Raw genomic sequence first — 21,729 nt, 5'->3', positions numbered from 1 at the left:
TGGGATGTAGGAGGATGTATACTTAGGAGTCAAGGAGAATCCGGAAAGGACAGCCAAACAAATGATTTATCACCAAAAGTAAAGTATGTACAAGTAACAGTTCCAATGGGGAGCAGCTTGGCTCCTACCTGGACCGGCTTTTAAGGTCCTGAGTTAACTGTCTCGCTGATGTGCCTCCTCCCCTCGGTGGGTAAGCTTGTACTCCGCGAGGTTTACAGGAAGATTAATCGGATTGTCCCCGTGGGTCATGTGGGGGCTCTAACATTCTCCTCCCCCAGCCCTTAAGTTCCTCCGAAGAAGGTTGAACTGGAGGACGTCAGCTCCTTTTTGCCCGTGACTGCACTTCCAGTGCTGCGGTGCTGGGTCGTGGGCGTATAGCGTGTCAGGGAATGCCATTTCCTCAATGACCATGTGGGGGGGCTACAACCATGGCAACTGACCCTTGGCCCGGTCGCCGTCGAACAACCCGGACGCCTGGTCTCCATTTCCGAGTCAGAGTCTACCACCTCTCGCATCTCGGTGTCGGGGTCCCCAGGGGGACAACGGCCCCCATATGTCGGGCGTTTCTGGAAGATGGTTCCTCTGCTGGGGCTTGGCCTAACGCTGGGCCCCTGCTCCTGAGGTGCCCAAGGTGCTTCCGCACTGTCCGTTCCCGTGTCTTTACCTGGTATGAAACTGGTTCAGTCTGCTGTACCACTGTCCCTGGGATCTATCAGGCACCGTCCCCGAAGTTTCCGGCGTATACTGGGTCCCTTGGTTTCAACCTCTTGGTCCGCATTTGCCTGCCTTGGCTTCGCTTCTGCAGGTCCTGGCCATGTTGTACTTTCCCGCCAATATCAGGGTACGTGAGGCTGAGGCGGATCCTGAACCTCCGGCCCATTAGCAGTTCTGCCGGTGCTTCGCCGGTCGTGGCATGTGGTGTGGGTCCAACAGCTGAACAGAAACCTTGGCCAGGTGAGTTTTGACTTTCATAAACCCTCCAAATCCATCGCCGTTTTCATAAACCCTCCAAATTCATCGCCGGTCAAGTGGGTGCCTTTGTCAGTGACTAACACCTCCGGAATGCCATGGGTGCTAAAGGAGAGCTGTAGCTTTTCAGCCATAGCCTCCAATGTGGTGGTGACATCTGGTGGACTTCCAGCCACTTGGAATGGACGTCAATCATGAAGAGAAACATTGACCCTTGGAAAGGCCCGGCGAAATTGGCATGTAGGAGTACCCTACCTGGCTATTCCCATAGATGCAGCAGGGCGGCTGGCAGGTCCTTCTGCTGTTCATGGCATGTGGTGCATTGTGGGCCAGTCGCTCGATCGTGCCCTCCAGACCTGGCCACCACACGTAGCTGCGGACTAGCATTTTCATTTTCAACACCCCTGGGTGTCTGTTGTGCAGATCCTGAAGAATGGCACCTCTGTCCTGGCGTGTGACCACAGACGGATGCCGTCTTCCACACTGAGCTCCTGCGTTTTGGCTTGAAAGGCCCGTAGTTCTTCCGGTGACTCCCTTTGCTGGCCCCCCCGTGTAAAACAACGTGGTGTACCTTCGCCAATACAAAGTCTTTTTGCGCCCAGTTGAGAATCTGGGTGGCGGTGACCGGCAAGGTGTCCATAAAGGTAAGTGTTGAAGCGTCTTTGTTGGCTCTCGGTGGAGAAGGGGGGTGGAGGGGTACCTCGGCAGTGGGAGCCTGCTTAACGGATCCACGATTGCAATTTGCATGCCTGGGCGATGCCTGAGGTTTTACTCATACACTGCTAGCAACAGGACCCAACGCTGAATCTGGTCAGACACGATTGGCAGGATCGCCTTGTTCTCTTTAAAAAGCACAAGCAATGGCTTGTGGTCTGTCACAATGGTGAATCGGCACCTATACGCATACTGATGAAATTTCTTCTCCGCAATAATGACGGCCGATCCTTCTTTTTCTTGGCATAATTATACTCGAAAGAGGCCAATGTCTCTGATGCAAATGCTATCAGACTCTGTCTTGTGTCAGCCATGTGATGGGATAACACAGCTCTGATTCTATAAGGCGAGTTGTCGCACGTCACCAACAAAGGCTTATGGGGTCAGAATGTCACAATAATCCGGATGACGTTAGCTGCTGCTTCACCCTGGCAAAAGCTTCCTCCTGAGGCACTTTCCTCGCCCATTCTTGGTGCTTCTTCAGGAATGCGTGCAGCGGGCGAGGATGGTTGCTAGGCCAGGAATAAATTTCCTGTAATAGTTTACAAGACTGTAACTCTGCCGTGTTTTCTGAAGTGGGCTTGCCTAATTGCCCGTATCATAGTAAAGTTACAGCACAGAAGGAGGCCATTCAGCCCATCTTGTCCATGCCAGCCCCAAGGACACCCGGGTGCACTTTCTAATCCCACCTTCCTACACCCTGTCCATAGCTCTGTATCTTACAGCACTTAAGGTGCAGATCCAGGTACTTTTTAAAATAGTTTAGGGTCTCTGCCTCTACCACCAACTTGGTCAGCGAAATCCACTACCCTCTGCGTAAAATAGTTCTTCCTCGTCCCCTCTACACCTTCCACCACTTATCTTGGGCGTGATTCTCCGACCCCCCACCGGGTCGGAGAATCGCCGGCGGATGGCGTGAATCCTGCCCCCGCTGTGTCCCGAATTCTCCGCCGCCAGAGATTCGGCGGGGGCGATAATCGCGCCGCACCGGTCAGCGGGAATCGCGCTGGTCGGCGGGACCACCCCCGGCGATTCACCGGCCCAAGATGGGCCGAAGTCCCGCCGCTGTCAACCCTCAACAGCCGGCGTGGATTAGACCTTTTGAACGGCAGGACAAGGCGGCATGGGCAGGCTCCAGGGTCCTGGGGGGGGGGGGGGGGGCGTGCGGGGCGATCTGGCCCTGGGGGGGTGCCCCCATAGTGGCGTGGCCTGCGGGCAGGCCTGTGCTGTGGGGGCACTCTTTTTCTTCCTCCTTCGCCATGGTCTTCACTATGGCGGAGGCGGAAGAGACCCCCTCCCCTGCGCATGCACGGGGATGCCGTGAGCGGCCGCTGACGATCCCGCGCATGCGTCGCACAGCGAAGTCCTTTCGGTGCTGGCTGGCGTGGCGCCAAAGGCCTTTCCCGCCAGCCGGCGAAGCGGAAACCGCTCCGGCGCGGGCCTAGCCCCTCAAGGTGAGGGCTTGGCCCCTAAAGGTGCGGAGAATTCCGCACCTTTTGGGGCGGTCCGACGCCGGACTGATCCGCGCCGTTTTTGCAGCCGGGTAGCGGATATCGCGCCGTTTGCGGAGAACCCCGCCCCTTGAATCTATATCCTCTGGTTCTAGAATTCTCTACCAAAATAAAGAATTTTATCCTGTCCACTCTATCTGTTCGCCTTATAATTTTAGACATCTCAATTAAGTCACTCCTCAGCCTTTTTTGATCCAAGGAAAATATCCCCAACCTATCCAATCTCTCCTCAAAGCTTTTCTTGTCCTGGTAAACCTCCTCTGCACTCTCTCCAGAGCAATCACGTCCTTCCTGTAATGTGACCAGGATTGCACACAATACTCAAGTTGTGGCCTCACCAGTGTTTTATACAATTCCAACATTATATTCTTACTTTTAGATTCCATACCTCTGATAATGAAGGACAGCATTCCATATGCTTTTTTTAAAACAATTTTGTCGACTTAAATTGCTGCAATTAGGGACCTGTGCACTAGTACGGCAATATATTTTACTTCATCTACCTTCTCATCTACTGGCTTTAGGCTATCCAGGTCCACACGATACCCCAAGTATGTAACTTCCTTGCCATAAAATTTGGACTTCTCTTGAGGTGGATGCCCGTCTTGGAAAATCGGCGGAGGACTTTCTCCAAGTTGCTCAGGTGCTCCCTTTCCGTGGCTCCAGTAACTAGGATGTCGTCCAAGTAGACACCACACGCGATTGCCCTCTCCGTATGTTCTCCATAACGTGCTGAAAAATTGCACAAGCTGATGACACTTCAAATGGCTGTTTTGTTTATTTGTAGAGGCCCCTGTGGGTATTATTAGTTACCCAACACCTGGAATCGGCGTCCAGCTCCAGCTGGAGTTAAGCGTGGCTCATGTTGAGCTTAGAAAAGGAATGAACCCCAGCTAACTTCGCGTACATGTCTTCTACCTGCGGCATTGGGTACCTGTCCAGACGGGAGGCCTTGTTGATGGTCAACTTATAGTCACTGCACAGGCGTACAGTTTTGTCAGGTTTTAGTACAGAGACTACCGACTCTGCCCAATCAGCAAAAGGTACACGTTGGATGATTCCGAGGCCTTCCAGTTGGCTGAGTTCGTCCTCGACTTTCACCAGCAGTGCATAAGGGACCGAGGGGGCCCCGAAGTACTTGGGCTGGGTCTCCGGGTCCACATATATTTTGGCCACAGCTCCCTTAATTTGCCCCGGCCTTGCTGGAAGGCTTCAGGATACTTCCCCAATACTTCGTAAAGTCCTCCAGTGCCCATCCGAAAGATCTGTTGACAGTCCAACCGGAGGTATTGTAGCCAGGCACGGCCCAGGGTCATCCCCGTGGGTCTCGTGGGGGCTATAACAGTATATAATTGTGATAAAGACTTGGGATGGATGGGGGGTGGGGCGGAATGTAGAGTGAAGGGTTAACATAAGAAGCACCTGAAACCGTTGTAATTATGATGCATTGTCACATGACTAAGTAACAGATCTGGAAGGAAGGAGACATACAATCTTGTGTCGAGTTACTGAGATGTGCATAGAGCTGTAAATAAATAATAATGGTATTGCGAATCAGTCTTAAGTAGCTTTCTTAGGGAAGCAGTCAAATTTTTAAGATCTCCATCTAGTGCCCGAACACAATATGAAATAGAGCGCACTGCCTGACGGTTTGGTGAAGGCCCATTCAATCACAGCTTTCAAAAGGGAACTGGCAAAGAACTTGAAGAGACAAAATATACAAGCTATGGGGAAAAGCTGAGGGAGTAAGACTAGCGGAGTGTTTCCTGTAAAGAGCTGGTATGGACATGATGTGTCAAATGCAACCATTCGATGATTTTTAAATGCAGTTGCTATACAGGGTGCGTGTGAGTATTTAAGGATTCAAAGTTTAAGTGGCCATCTCTTGGCTGGTCCGAACAGACTGAGATTTTGTCAATTCGGCAGAACTCCCATCTTGGACAACACATGAGAACCTCATATAACCGTAGGAGATTTGCCCCTTATTTGCCATGCTCGCTCCCAGATATTACTCATGGCCATCTGACGTTAACTTCTGCTTTGTTAACATTTATCCCAGTCACCTTCAGACATAACCCATGGCTCTCTGACAGAAACCTCATTAACTTCTGCTTTGTTAACATTTGTTCTGTGGCACATGTTCCCCAAATGGCTTAGCTAAACGACGCCTCCTCTAAAACAAAATACCGGTTGTGATAATCATTGATTTAAGGCCTGAGACCTGGCTAACGAAGCACGAACAATCACTGGAAGAGTCTCGGTCCTTCAAGGTGACTGGACTATGCACATTTGTTAGCAACAGAAGGAATAATCAACAGGAGACTGGGTGCAAGAGCGAGAAGTATAAGAACAGATGTTCTTCACAATAGTTTTGTCATGATATTCAAACACACATCACAACACACACATCATGATAGACAGACCAACAGACCAATTAGCACACATAACATGACAGCCAATCACAGACAAGAGCAGACACAGTATAAGACAAGAAACACGACACCTGGTGGCCAGTCCATCTGGAGACAGGACAAGGCCAGGACCTCATTAACAAGACACTTATACAGTCACCACGTGCTGAGTACCAAGACAGATGTGTAAATAACTAGTTGGAATAAAACTGCGTTGTACCAATCGCAACCGTGTTGGTTCGTCTGTACCTCAGAGCACCCAACACCACATGGTACCAGTGAATAAATCGATACTTACCGGCAAATCTGCCATCCTGAGCCATGGACACCCACAACAAACCGCAGCCGTTGCAAGTCGCTGGGAACCTGGGCACCAACTGGAAGCTCTTCAAGCAGCGATTCGAACTGTTCCTCAAGCTCGACCATCACTTCAACGTTGAGGTCAATGAAAGCTTTGAGAGGTATATCTTTCAGCAGCGCCTACAAGGTAAGGACGAGCTCTTTCAGCCCTTCCTGACGCACCTCCGCATACTCGCGCAGTCCTGCGGTTACGGCACCACCTCAGAGTCTATGATCCAGGACCAGATTGTTTTTGGCGTTGCCTCCAGTGGCCTACGACAGCAGCTTCTAAAAATTAAAGGCCTGACCTTAGCATCTGCAGTGGAAGCCTGTGTCCTGCATGAAAATGCGACCAGCCGCTATGCCCAATTTCAGGCGACTGAATCGGCACGGAGGGGGTCCCAAGCGATCGAATCGGCAAGCCAGGCCGCCGACGAGGCCGAACGCATCCAGGCAATCGAGTTTCTCCCGGCCCTCGGCCCGGACGAGGGCGGCCGTTTCGCGCGCTTTTTGAGGCCTCCCGCGTTTGTGCGCACCAAAACCAACGGCAACATTGAGGGACGCACTGCGCAGGCGCGCCCGACGCAAGACCGAACTGCGCATGCGCAGTGGCATAACGAACGCCATGACGTCATGACGTGCGGCAACTGTGGAGCTGCACATTTAAAAGGGCAATGTCCTGCAAAAACCCGACAATGCCTACGCTGTGGCAAGATGGGCCACTACGCTGCCTACTGTCGAGTGGCTCAACCTGTGGATCTTCCACATCTCCGACAACCTCGCAGACACGTGCGGACCATCCAGCTTCCACATCAGGACATCCAAACCGACGACACAGATGACCAAGACGCCTTCCGGGTTGCAGTCATTGATGTGAACCGGGTCAACACCATCAATCCGGCCGATGAATAGAGTGCCACCCTGACGGTCAACCGATCGCCGATCACTTTCCGCCTGGACACTGGCGCATACGCCAACCTCATAGCATGGTCAGCATTCTATGCCATGAAGGTCAGACCACCAATCCAGCCATCCCGGTGCAAGATGGTCGACTACAACGGGAACGTTATCCCGACCATGGGATCCTGCCAGCTCCAGGTGACACACAAAACACACACGGCCACACTCTCGTTCGAGATAGTTGGCTCATTGAAGGACTCCCTGCTGGGCGCACAGGCATGTAAGGCTCTCCACCTTGTGCAACAAATTTTCTCTCTCTCTCCAGACGGCACGTCTGACTTCCCGGATGCAGAGTTCAACGCACAGCTCCAATCGCTCCTCGCCCACAACCAGGAGACATACGAAGGCATGGGAACACTGCCATACACCTACCGAATTCACCTCAAACCGGATGCCATCCTGGTCGTTCATGCACCTCACAGGGTTCCTGCGCCACTTAAAGACTGCCTCAAGCTGCAGCTGCAGGATCTCCAGGACCAAGGGGTCCTATCCAGGGTCACGGAGCCCACGCCATGGGTCAGCTCCATGGTGTGTGTCAAGAAGCCCTCTGGCGAGCTCCGCATCTGTATAGACCCCAAAGACCTCAATAATAACATTATGCGGGAACATTATCCCATACCCAAACGGGAGGAGATCACCAGTGAAATGGCCCAAGCGAAGATATTCACGAAACTGGATGCTTCTAAAGGATTTTGGCAAATCCAACTGGACCTGTCCAGCCGAAAGCTATGTACCTTCAACACCCCTTTCGGCAGATTCTGCCACAACCGGATGCCATTTGGCATCATCTCGGCATCCAAGGTCTTCCACAGAATCATGGAGCAGATGATGGAAGGCATCGAAGGGGTGCACATATATGTGGACGATGTCATCATCTGGTCCACCACACCGCAGGAGCACATACATCGTCTCCAACGCGTTTTTGACCGCATACGGGAAAACGGCCTGCGCCTCAACCGAGCCAAGTGCGCCTTTGGTTAGACCGAATTGAAGTTCCTGGGGGACCACATCTCCCGGTCAGGGGTCCGTTCAGATGCAGACAAGGTGAGCGCCATCACAGCCATGCCGCAGCCGGCCGACAAGAAGGCTGTCCTACGATTCCTTGGCATGGTCAACTTCCTAGGGAAATTCATTCCCAACCTTGCCTCCCACACAACGACTCTGCGCCACCTCGTCAAAAAATCTACAGAGTTCCAGTGGCAACACACACACCAGCTGGAATGGGAGGAGCTCAAACGCAAACTCACCACGGCACCAGTGTTGGCGTTCTTCGACACGTCTCGTCCCACCAAAATCTCAACTGATGCCAGCCAATCCGGCATTGGAGCAGTGCTCCTGCAGAGGGATGACACGTCGTCATGGGCCCCGGTTGCCTATGCATCGCGGGCTATGACCCCCACAGAGCAGCGCTACGCGCAAATCGAAAAAGAATGCCTGGGCTTGCTAACCGGTTTAAACAAGTTCCACGATTATGTCTATGGTCTTCCACGGTTCACGGTCGAAACTGACCACCGCCCCCTGGTCAGCATAATAAACAGGGACCTGAACGAGATGACCCCTCGCCTCCAGCGCATCCTACTTAAACTCAGGAGGTATGACTTCCAACTGGTCTACACTCCAGGGAAGGACCTCATCGTGGCGGATGCCCTATCCAGAGCAGTGAGCACGCCACCAGATGCGGAGGGGTTCGTATGTCAGGTCAAGGCACAGGTGGCCTTGACAGCGGCAAATCTGCCGGCTGACGGCTCCAGTCTGGCCCGCATACGCCGAGAGACAGCGGCCGACCCCCTTTTACAGCAAGTGATGCGCCACATGACGGGTGGATGGCTCAAAGGGCAGTGCCCGCAGTTCTATAATGTACGAGACGACCTAGCCATCATTGATGGGATCCTTCTGAAGCTGGACCGGATTGTGATTCCGCACAGTATGCGCCAGCTGGTTCTCGATCAAATACACGAAGGCCACTTGGGGGTCGAGAAGTGCAGACGGAGGGCCCGAGAGGCGGTATACTGGCCGGGCATCAGTGACGATATTGCCAACATGGTGATCAACTGTACAACCTGCCAAAGGTTTCAGCCGGCGCAACCTCCTGAGACGCTTCTGCCCCATGAGCTGGTGACATCCCCCCGGGCGAAGGTGGGTGTCGACCTATTTCACGCGCTTGGCATGGACTATGTCATCATCATGGACTACTTCTCCAAATACCCAGAAGTCATACGCCTGCACGATCTGACGTCGTCTGCTGTCATCAGGGCCTGCAAAGACACCTTTGCTCGCCACGGCATTCCGATGACTGTCATGTCAGACAATGGGCCCTGTTTTGCCAGCCATGAATGGTCGTCCTTTGCAGCCTCATATGTCTTCACACACGTGACGTCCAGCCCTCTGCATCCCCAGTCCAATGGAAAGGCGGAGAAAGGTGTTCACATTGCCAAGCGGCTCCTCTGCAAGGCTGCTGCTGCCGGATCGGACTTTCACCTCGCCCTGCTGGCCTATTGCTCGGCCCCACTAGCCACGAGTCTCTCGCCAGCACAGCTGCTGATGGGTCGCGCCCTCAGAACCACTGTGCCTTCCATACTGGCACCAACAATAGACCATGCTCTGGTACTGCATAAGATGCAACTGCAGCGCGATCGCCAGAAGAGATCGTACGACACAAGGGCAACTGATCTTCCCTCCCTGGCCCCTGGAGACAACATCCGCATTCATCTACCAGACGGTGGCTGGTCAGCACCTGCCGAAGTTCTCCCCGCTCGTTCCTGGTACGCATGCCGGATGGATCTGTGCGTAGGCGCAATCGGCGAGCCCTTCGCCTACTTCCACGCTCTCAACGGAACCATACACAGACGCCGTGTCCTCCACTGGTTCCTGATAGCGACTTCGTGGAGCTGCCATATACCATGCTCCTTCTGTCGCCGCCCGTGGCCAGGCTCGCACCTCAGCCGGTGGTTCTCGACCCACCCTTGAGGCGGTCAACCCAAATTCATCGCCCACCTACTAGACTGGACTTATGAGACTGTTCACACGTCAAGTTTTAGCAACTACTGTATTGTAACATGTCACTGTTTTATCGTTCCAGGTCTCGTTTGATTGGACCACATTTCAACGTTTTTCTTCTTTTGTTATGGTACAACCTCGTTAGCATGCCACACCTGACATCGCCCCTTGTATATAGTTACGCCACATGTACATGCTATAAATATCACGCACACACACCTTTAGCTGCACTCAGGACACATTCATATTTATAACCACGTAGGCACATAATCTTGTAAAAAAGGGGGGATGTCATGATATTCAAACACACATCACAACACACACATCATGATAGACAGACCAACAGACCAATTAGCACACATAACACGACAGCCAATCACAGACAAGAGCAGACACAGTATAAGACAAGAAACACGACACCTGGTGGCCAGTCCATCTGGAGACAGGACAAGGCCAGGACCTCATTAACAAGACACTTATACAGTCACCACGTGCTGAGTACCAAGACAGATGTGTAAATAACTAGCTGGAATAAAACTGCGTTGTACCAATCGCAACCGTGTTGGTTCGTCTGTACCTCAGAGCACCCAACACCACATGGTACCAGTGAATAAATCGATACTTACCGGCAAATCTGCCATCCTGAGCCATGGACACCCACAACAAACCGCAGCCGTTGCAAGTCGCTGGGAACCTGGGCACCAACTGGAAGCTCTTCAAGCAGCGATTCGAACTGTTCCTCAAGCTCGACCATCACTTCAACGTTGAGGTCAATGAAAGCTTTGAGAGGTATATCTTTCAGCAGCGCCTCCAAGGTAAGGACGAGCTCTTTCAGCCCTTCCTGACGCACCTCCGCATACTCGCGCAGTCCTGCGGTTACGGCACCACCTCAGAGTCTATGATCCAGGACCAGATTGTTTTTGGCGTTGCCTCCAGTGGCCTACGACAGCAGCTTCTAAAAATTAAAGGCCTGACCTTAGCATCTGCAGTGGAAGCCTGTGTCCTGCATGAAAATGCGACCAGCCGCTATGCCCAATTTCAGGCGACTGAATCGGCACGGAGGGGGTCCCAAGCGATCGAATCGGCAAGCCAGGCCGCCGACGAGGCCGAACGCATCCAGGCAATCGAGTTTCTCCCGGCCCTCGGCCCGGACGAGGGCAGCCGTTTCGCGCGCTTTTTGAGGCCTCCCGCGTTTGTGCGCACCAAAACCAACGGCAACATTGAGGGACGCACTGCGCAGGCGCGCCCGACGCAAGACCGAACTGCGCATGCGCAGTGGCATAACGAACGCCATGACGTCATGACGTGCGGCAACTGTGGAGCTGCACATTTAAAAGGGCAATGTCCTGCAAAAACCCGACAATGCCTACGCTGTGGCAAGATGGGCCACTACGCTGCCTACTGTCGAGTGGCTCAACCTGTGGATCTTCCACATCTCCGACAACCTCGCAGACACGTGCGGACCATCCAGCTTCCACATCAGGACATCCAAACCGACGACACAGATGACCAAGACGCCTTCCGGGTTGCAGTCATTGATGTGAACCGGGTCAACACCATCAATCCGGCCGATGAATAGAGTGCCACCCTGACGGTCAACCGATCGCCGATCACTTTCCGCCTGGACACTGGCGCATACGCCAACCTCATAGCATGGTCAGCATTCTATGCCATGAAGGTCAGACCACCAATCCAGCCATCCCGGTGCAAGATGGTCGACTACAACGGGAACGTTATCCCGGCCATGGGATCCTGCCAGCTCCAGGTGACACACAAAACACACACGGCCACACTCTCGTTCGAGATAGTTGGCTCATTGAAGGACTCCCTGCTGGGCGCACAGGCATGTAAGGCTCTCCACCTTGTGCAACAAATTTTCTCTCTCTCTCCAGACGGCATGTCTGACTTCCCGGATGCAGAGTTCAACGCACAGCTCCAATCGCTCCTCGCCCACAACCAGGAGACATACGAAGGCATGGGAACACTGCCATACACCTACCGAATTCACCTCAAACCGGATGCCATCCTGGTCGTTCATGCACCTCACAGGGTTCCTGCGCCACTTAAAGACTGCCTCAAGCTGCAGCTGCAGGATCTCCAGGACCAAGGGGTCCTATCCAGGGTCACGGAGCCCACGCCATGGGTCAGCTCCATGGTGTGTGTCAAGAAGCCCTCTGGCGAGCTCCGCATCTGTATAGACCCCAAAGACCTCAATAATAACATTATGCGGGAACATTATCCCATACCCAAACGGGAGGAGATCACCAGTGAAATGGCCCAAGCGAAGATATTCACGAAACTGGATGCTTCTAAAGGATTTTGGCAAATCCAACTGGACCTGTCCAGCCGAAAGCTATGTACCTTCAACACCCCTTTCGGCAGATTCTGCTACAACCGGATGCCATTTGGCATCATCTCGGCATCCAAGGTCTTCCACAGAATCATGGAGCAGATGATGGAAGGCATCGAAGGGGTGCACATATATGTGGACGATGTCATCATCTGGTCCACCACACCGCAGGAGCACATACATCGTCTCCAACGCGTTTTTGACCGCATACGGGAAAACGGCCTGCGCCTCAACCGAGCCAAGTGCGCCTTTGGTTAGACCGAATTGAAGTTCCTGGGGGACCACATCTCCCGGTCAGGGGTCCGTTCAGATGCAGACAAGGTGAGCGCCATCACAGCCATGCCGCAGCCGGCCGACAAGAAGGCTGTCCTACGATTCCTTGGCATGGTCAACTTCCTAGGGAAATTCATTCCCAACCTTGCCTCCCACACAACGACTCTGCGCCACCTCGTCAAAAAATCTACAGAGTTCCAGTGGCAACACACACACCAGCTGGAATGGGAGGAGCTCAAACGCAAACTCACCACGGCACCAGTGTTGGCGTTCTTCGACACGTCTCGTCCCACCAAAATCTCAACTGATGCCAGCCAATCCGGCATTGGAGCAGTGCTCCTGCAGAGGGATGACACGTCGTCATGGGCCCCGGTTGCCTATGCATCGCGGGCTATGACCCCCACAGAGCAGCGCTACGCGCAAATCGAAAAAGAATGCCTGGGCTTGCTAACCGGTTTAAACAAGTTCCACGATTATGTCTATGGTCTTCCACGGTTCACGGTCGAAACTGACCACCGCCCCCTGGTCAGCATAATAAACAGGGACCTGAACGAGATGACCCCTCGCCTCCAGCGCATCCTACTTAAACTCAGGAGGTATGACTTCCAACTGGTCTACACTCCAGGGAAGGACCTCATCGTGGCGGATGCCCTATCCAGAGCAGTGAGCACGCCACCAGATGCGGAGGGGTTCGTATGTCAGGTCGAGGCACAGGTGGCCTTGACAGCGGCAAATCTGCCGGCTGACGGCTCCAGTCTGGCCCGCATACGCCGAGAGACAGCGGCCGACCCCCTTTTACAGCAAGTGATGCGCCACATGACGGGTGGATGGCTCAAAGGGCAGTGCCCGCAGTTCTATAATGTACGAGACGACCTAGCCATCATTGATGGGATCCTTCTGAAGCTGGACCGGATTGTGATTCCGCACAGTATGCGCCAGCTGGTTCTCGATCAAATACACGAAGGCCACTTGGGGGTCGAGAAGTGCAGACGGAGGGCCCGAGGGCGGTATACTGGCCGGGCATCAGTGACGATATTGCCAACATGGTGATCAACTGTACAACCTGCCAAAGGTTTCAGCCGGCGCAACCTCCTGAGACGCTTCTGCCCCATGAGCTGGTGACATCCCCCTGGGCGAAGGTGGGTGTCGACCTATTTCACGCGCTTGGCATGGACTATGTCATCATCATGGACTACTTCTCCAAATACCCAGAAGTCATACGCCTGCACGATCTGACGTCGTCTGCTGTCATCAGGGCCTGCAAAGACACCTTTGCTCGCCACGGCATTCCGATGACTGTCATGTCAGACAATGGGCCCTGTTTTGCCAGCCATGAATGGTCGTCCTTTGCAGCCTCATATGTCTTCACACACGTGACGTCCAGCCCTCTGCATCCCCAGTCCAATGGAAAGGCGGAGAAAGGTGTTCACATTGCCAAGCGGCTCCTCTGCAAGGCTGCTGCTGCCGGATCGGACTTTCACCTCGCCCTGCTGGCCTATTGCTCGGCCCCACTAGCCACGAGTCTCTCGCCAGCACAGCTGCTGATGGGTCGCGCCCTCAGAACCACTGTGCCTTCCATCCTGGCACCAACAATAGACCATGCTCTGGTACTGCATAAGATGCAACTGCAGCGCGATCGCCAGAAGAGATCGTACGACACAAGGGCAACTGATCTTCCCTCCCTGGCCCCTGGAGACAACATCCGCATTCATCTACCAGACGGTGGCTGGTCAGCACCTGCCGAAGTTCTCCCCGCTCGTTCCTGGTACGCATGCCGGATGGATCTGTGCGTAGGCGCAATCGGCGAGCCCTTCGCCTACTTCCACGCTCTCAACGGAACCATACACAGACGCCGTGTCCTCCACTGGTTCCTGATAGCGACTTCGTGGAGCTGCCATATACCATGCTCCTTCTGTCGCCGCCCGTGGCCAGGCTCGCACCTCAGCCGGTGGTTCTCGACCCACCCTTGAGGCGGTCAACCCAAATTCATCGCCCACCTACTAGACTGGACTTATGAGACTGTTCACACGTCAAGTTTTAGCAACTACTGTATTGTAACATGTCACTGTTTTATCGTTCCAGGTCTCGTTTGATTGGACCACATTTCAACGTTTTTCTTCTTTTGTTATGGTACAACCTCGTTAGCATGCCACACCTGACATCGCCCCTTGTATATAGTTACGCCACATGTACATGCTATAAATATCACGCACACACACCTTTAGCTGCACTCAGGACACATTCATATTTATAACCACGTAGGCACATAATCTTGTAAAAAAGGGGGGATGTCATGATATTCAAACACACATCACAACACACACATCATGATAGACAGACCAACAGACCAATTAGCACACATAACACGACAGCCAATCACAGACAAGAGCAGACACAGTATAAGACAAGAAACACGACACCTGGTGGCCAGTCCATCTGGAGACAGGACAAGGCCAGGACCTCATTAACAAGACACTTATACAGTCACCACGTGCTGAGTACCAAGACAGATGTGTAAATAACTAGCTGGAATAAAACTGCGTTGTACCAATCGCAACCGTGTTGGTTCATCTGTACCTCAGAGCACCCAACACCACAGTTTACTCCATAAATGCTAAGCAGAAGCAATTACCTTTTAACTTTGTATTAGAACTAAATGTGGAACAGGATGTGATTAATTCGAAATAGTACAATTCTTTATATCATTATTGTTCCACATTATGTATGCATTTTAAGCAGTGCCTATTGCTCTGGCTTATATTATACTCACTACAAAGATTTAAGTACAATTTGCATTTTAGTCTTTCTGTATTGGTATTGTGTAGTATTCTGTTTTAAATGTGAAGTGACTGATTCCAATTTCCAACATCCACATAGCGAGATAACTGAGTAGGGAACGAGACACTGTTGTATCCTGTTTTCTGGAACCTAGGCAGCTAGCTTCAGCCATTTAAGGGGTTAGGAGCCATAAATGTCTTCGAAGTTTCAAAGGACTGACAGGCTAACAGAGGTGTCTGGCATACGTGACCTTTTATCATTCCTATAAGTTACAAAGCCTCCTTGAATATTTGGAAGAATAACGTCATCGGCCAATGTTAATGAAAAAATGGGATACAGGACAGTGGGAGGGGTAATGGCAGCACGGTAGCATAGTGGTTAGCACTGTGGCTTCACAGCACCAGGGTCCCAGGTTCGATTCCCGCTTGGGTCATTGTCTGTGCGGAATCTGCATGTTCTCTCCGTGTCTGCGTGAGTTTCCACCGGGTGCTCTGGTTTCCTCCCACAGTCCAAAGATGTGCACGTTTGGTGGATTGGCCATGCTAAATTGCCCTTAGGTTAGATGGGGTTGCTGGGTTACGGGGATCGGGTGGAGGTGTGGGCTTAGGTAGGGTGCTCTTTCCAAGAGCCGGTGCAAACTCGATGGGCCGAATGGCCTCCTTCTGCACTGTAAATTCTATGATTTAATAAAGGTCTTAAATGTATATAACCTCTGGTTTTGCACTTGTATGACGAGACTGACCAACTCCTTGAGTTAAGGATAGGCAGTCTCCTCTCCTGGCTGTATAAGATCTTCAATTAAGCTCGTGAACAGAACTACCTACGCCTGATCCTTGACTACTTTTTCGAGTCCAACAATATGTAAGCTAGAGAGTTAAATTGAAAGAGAAGAGGAAGCATTAATCCCCAAATACCCTGTTGTGGAATATCTCAAAGCTTGCAGTCTACACAATGTGACAGGCCCTGTCTGCCAATGATGTTGATGGCTGCTTACTCCATTAGGGTCAAAGCTTGCAAAGAGGCAGGACCACTTCCTATTCTAAGGACACTCTGATTCTGTGCCAGCTTCTTCTGCAAGAACAGTGAGTCAGTTGGTGTGTGCAATGTTGAACCATTTCCCACTGTGTACATGTTTAGAAGAAAAGATGTAACAAATGAAAGGAAGAATGAGAAGCTATTGTGAGGGCAGGTGTTGCGTTTGAGTGGAGCCTGAAGGAGGTGTAATGAATTTTTCCACTATGAATGAAGGGGAGATTAGTTAGGCAAAGGAGGCAGGCATTGCTTGTGATGGGGCCAAAGTCTGATGTTTGTAGAATTGTCCACAAAGCAAGGAAGATGTGGAGAGGACTCGCCTCAATAATCCTGGTATGATCATAAGTTTCTTCCAGATGGTGTTGATATGTCCAGGCACCTCCCTCCATTAATGCTGGTTAACTTACCCATTGTCCATCTAAAGGAAACATTGCTTCCTTCCTGGTCCTTATTATCTACATGATAACTTCCTCAGCAGAATCTGATAATCTGAGTCTAGTGGTTGTCTAGTGGCAACTGCTCGACCCACATCGCAAGAAACCAGAGTGTGATGAACTCAGCGCAATGCATCAACAAGCTTGCCACCCTACCATTGATTCTGTCTACACCTCCCGCTGCCTCAGGAAGGCAGACAGCGTTGTCAGAGACCCCTCCCACCCAGGCTTTGCCCTCTTCCAGACCCTTCCATCAGGCAGAAGATACAGAAGTCTGAAGACCCGCACATTGAGACATAGGAACAGCTTCTTCCCCAGTTACTAGACTTCTCAACGACTCCCCCTCGGACTGATCTGTTCCCTGTAAGAACACTATTCACAACGCCCTATGCTGCTCTTGCTCATGTATTTGCTTTGTTTGTTCCTTGTTCCAATCACTATTTGTCGATGTACTTTGTCGATTATTCTTTTTGTCTATTGTGTACATACTGTGTACATTCCCTTGACCGCAGAAAAATGCTTTTCACTGTACGTGACGCACATGTGACAATAAATCAATCAATTAATCAATCAATCATCATTCTTCCTGCTGTCGCAGTGACACTGCCTCCTCACCGTCACAGAGAATTCTCCCTCATCTTGAAGAGCTGATAACTGGGTTTAAGAAACAGCCAGTCCACACGATTTCTCACCCTCTCAAGTGAGCCTATAAATGGCAATGAAGGATAACCTTGCCTCCGGTGTTTACTTGAAGCCCAGTTATGAAAATCGATCTGGCCTCCCATTGATACCATTGGCCTTGTGGTAAGGCTGCAGTTCCCAGCAATTGTAATCAAAAATCGGTCACTTTAAGCTTCTGAGTTGGTGCAAAATTTCTACTGCTAAGATAAAGAGGCTTGCTTAAGATTCAGAACTGTGCGTTAAATTCCATGAATGATTGCTGGTGTGACACTTGAGGTTAATTTATAAATTGCATTTGATGACAAATGGATGAACTAAAACTCTAAACAGCTATCGCGTAACCTTTCTTCCCATCCACAGACGATGAGCACAGAAAAAGGAAAATTTCATTCATATGTAAGGGACTTCTATATCGTACAGTCATGCAAGGGCGTGTTCATTTGTAGAGTTCCTCTGATTCTAAATTTTGAAAACGGATGGTGTAATATTCAAGACTAAATTTTTTAATCTTCTCTTTTCCAGAGAAACAAGCCTTGTTTAGTGACTTAAGCAGGGAGCACCGGGAAGTTAACCTGCAAGCCACCTATCCACCCATAGGGCGAGGAACCTTTGGACAGTCATTGTCCGATGCAACTAATTGCAATACAGTCATTCATAAAAGGAGCTGCTGTCACGCTGTCCATTCTAAGCCCAGCCCTGCAAAGCCTAGGATAATGACGGTAATAAAAGCAGATGGGCAATCACATAAGAAGGTGACCATTCTTTTGAATAGACGCTGCACACAGACATTCGAGCAACTTGTTAGTGATATTGCAGAAGCTTTGGGGCACCTCCGTGGCAAAAGGGAATGTGTGAAGAAACTCTACACTTTGAAAGGGAAAGAAGTGAGAAGTATTTCTGACTTCTACAGAGGCGATGATGTATTTCTTGCTGCTGGGAGAGGGCAGCTCACTCTGAACGATATACAGAAAGTCTTAGGAGAACTCTACCCCAACAATCCATATGCCCAAAGTTTGATCCAGCGACACTGGTGTCATTCGGAGAAACATCACAGATACTACGAGATGGGATTAAAAGCAACTACTGAGTTTGAGTATAGCGAGCTTGCCCCTTCTGAAAGACAAATTACAAAAAAGATGGACGAGGTCAGAACCAGAGTGGGACAACAAGAAAGAGAGAAAGCTCGTAAATGGGAGCAGGAGAGGTGGGAAAGAGAGAACAGAGAGCTGGAGGAGAAAGCAAGGCAACAGGAGGAGAGAAGCTTTGACAGGGAAGATGACGAAATGGAGAAATGGCAAACCAACAAAAATGAGAAGCGGCATAAACAAAAAGAGAATAACCGAGAAATGAAGAAGGATGTAGGAAAGGGTGAACAGGAATGGAAAGGAACAGAAGAAATAAAGGTGTTGCAGACAGGAGGATCTGAGTGCGAAGAAGCCTCTGGTAAACAAAAAATGGCTTGTGGGGTTAAGGAAATGGAAAGGAGAGAGGAAGCAAGAAAGATAAGTAGATGGAAAGAAGATAAATCGTACATAGATATTGGAGGAGAGCAGCCAGTGAAAAATATAAGGAGTGGACAGAAGAAAATTAAAGAGGAAAAAGGATTGGATCACTCGGAGAAAGTAAAGTCTGAAAGGAAACAAGGACAAATAGAGGACCATCAATGGGATACAGAAAATAAACTGCCTAGTGTAAGATATGAAGTCTGTAAAAATACAAAGCAAGAGGACCCGAGAAAATGTCACTGTGGTCATGAAACAGCAAAGAATGAGGAAGGACAAATATGGGGTGGTAAAGGAGTGGAAGAAATTCCTGTGAAAACTATCAGAATGGAGCAACTTCTAATCAGAAAAGACAATAGCATTCACACTAGAGAATCGGAGCTTCTTTTGTCGAGACATCAACAAGCAAAACCTCACAGAGAAATTGAACGGTATTATGAAATTGGCAGGACTATTGGAGATGGGAACTTTGCTTTAGTAAAGGAATGTCGGCTTAAGAATACAGAATATGAGTATGCAGTGAAAATCATTGATAAATCAAAGTTAAAAGGAAAAGAGATTATGATTGAAAATGAAATTGCAATCGTAAGGAGCCTTTCTCATCCTAATATTGTGAGGTTCATTGAAGAGTTTGAGACAGAAGAGGAGATATATCTGATTATGGAGTACATTCATGGAGGAGACCTGTTTGATGCAATTACAGATAGTGTTAAATTTACTGAAAACAATGCTGCCCTGATGATGAACAACCTTTGTGATGCTTTAGCATACATCCATAGCAAGAACATCGTACATAGAGATTTGAAACCAGAAAATCTTCTTGTAAGTACAAACAAGCTTTTACATTATAGAAAACGTCTTCTCAATGTTGCCTTCTTCTTAATTTATCTGTGACCAGTGAACTCTGCGGTGTTAAATCCACAATTTCCTTCACCCCCACAATTGGTAGTTGCTACCTCAAATGGTTTAGCTCTTAAGCTCTTGAATTTCCACTTCAAACCTCTCCATCTCTCCTTTAAGATACATACGTACGAACGGATTAGAAGCAGGAGGAGGCCATTCAGCCCCTAGAGCATGCTGTGCCATTTATGAAGATCATGGCTGATCTCATTGTGGTCTCAATTCCACATTCTGACCACCCCCAATAACCTTTGACTCCCTTGTTAGTCAAGAATATATCAACAATTGCCTTCAAAATATTAATTGAACCTGCCTCCACCAGTCTCAGGGAAAGAGGGTTCCAAACATTTACCACAGAGAAATACTTCCTTCCCATCTCCATCTTAAATGGGAGAGCCATTACTTTTAAAACGTGTCCTTTGGGGCACACGGTAGCACAGTGGTTAGCACTGTTGCCTCACATAAGAACATAAGAACTAGGAGCAGGAGTAGGCCATCTGGCCCCTCGAGCCTGCTCCCTATTCAATGAGATCATGGCTGATCTTTTGTGGTCTCAGCTCCACTTTCCAGCCCGAACACCGTAACCCTTAATCCCTTTATTCTTCAAAAAAACTATCTATCTTTATCTTAAAAACATTTAATGAAGGAGTCTCTACTGCTTCACTGGGCAAGGAATTCCATAGATTCACAACCCTTTGGGTGAAGAAGTTCCTCCTAAACTCAGTCCTAAATCTACTTCCCATTATTTTGAGGCTATGCCCCCTAGTTCTGCTTTCACCCGCCAGTGGAAACAACCTGCCCGCATCTATCCTATCTATTCCCTTTGACGAATGTGATATAAAATAGTTACTTTAGAGATATTAGTTAATGTAATGTAGAGATAGGCCAATCTAATCCTGGTGAGTTCACAGACAAAGGATTTCAGACCGCATGGCAAAGCAAAGGAAGAGGTGTGTCCACCAAAGGAGGAGAAAAGGATGCTGGGTAATAGGGGCCAGAGGAAGGGATTGGAAGTGAGCCAATTAGAGTGTATGGATAGGTCAGGAGGGGTATAGGATGACCTATGGGAATCGTGTATGTGAAACTTGATGCCATTTGAATGTATCAGTAGAGACTTCTTTGTTCTACAGACTCACTTGATTCCAGAGGTGTACGAAGCAAGATGTGTTTTGTACCACTGTGAACTGAGTCAGGCTTGCAAGTCAAATAAAATAACTAATGCTGTACCTGCAAATCCATCTCGACTTTTATTGAGGCCAGACTGACGGGTAAAGAAATTTGGGATTTGTCATTTGGTGCGGAGCGTCTTGACACTGGGAGGTATGGGGGTTCCTTGGCTGTCAGTGATACAAATTATTTTATTTGTGGCCTTACCATCTTGGGAAATGAAACCTTGGGAGCCCTCGGGGCAATAACCAAGGAATTGTCTCAGCTGTGGTTGTTTGCAATGCAGAACCCGTATGCTCTTGACTATCTTCTGGCCCGTGAGGGTTGGGTATGCGCCATAGTACAGGGCAAGTGTCTCATGGGAGTTCAAGACTTAACCGCTAACATCACTAAATTTATGGATCACATACGGGATCACCTGGACGGAATGCAGGATCCTGGCTCTTGGGGTAACTGGGAATTTGGAGGTTGGAAGGACTGGTTGATAAATATGGCCATGTATTTAGCAGTGGCTATTGGCTGCATCTTTGTGGGCCCAGCCATCCTTAAATGTGTGATGGGTAGAATGCGGGGTACACTGGAACACATCAACGCCCCTAAAATCTTAGCTGTCAAAATCCATGAGGGTGCAGCAGATGAAGGGGGGCTACGCCAGGAATTGGAAATGCAGCGACGGATCTTTTTAGATGAGGGACCGTAGCTATGGATTGG

General features: G+C 50.1%; 1 protein-coding gene across 2 annotated transcripts in view; it reads left to right on the top strand.

Annotated features, from left to right (window-relative positions):
• Window positions 1-21,729, top strand: part of LOC140385298 (serine/threonine-protein kinase DCLK3-like) — a 172,187-nt gene that overhangs the window by 92,733 nt on the left and 57,725 nt on the right. For both annotated transcript variants that reach the window (XM_072467317.1, XM_072467318.1), the window contains exon 2: window positions 17,972-19,773. In XM_072467317.1, the coding sequence (XP_072323418.1) occupies window positions 17,972-19,773 (1,802 nt within the window). The remainder of the gene's footprint in view (window positions 1-17,971; window positions 19,774-21,729) is intronic.

Source organism: Scyliorhinus torazame, chromosome 11, assembly GCF_047496885.1.
Source record: "Scyliorhinus torazame isolate Kashiwa2021f chromosome 11, sScyTor2.1, whole genome shotgun sequence".
Taxonomy (NCBI): domain Eukaryota; kingdom Metazoa; phylum Chordata; class Chondrichthyes; order Carcharhiniformes; family Scyliorhinidae; genus Scyliorhinus; species Scyliorhinus torazame.
The sequence above is the reverse complement of the archived record's forward strand: the minus strand, read 5'-3'. Positions and strand labels throughout refer to the sequence as shown.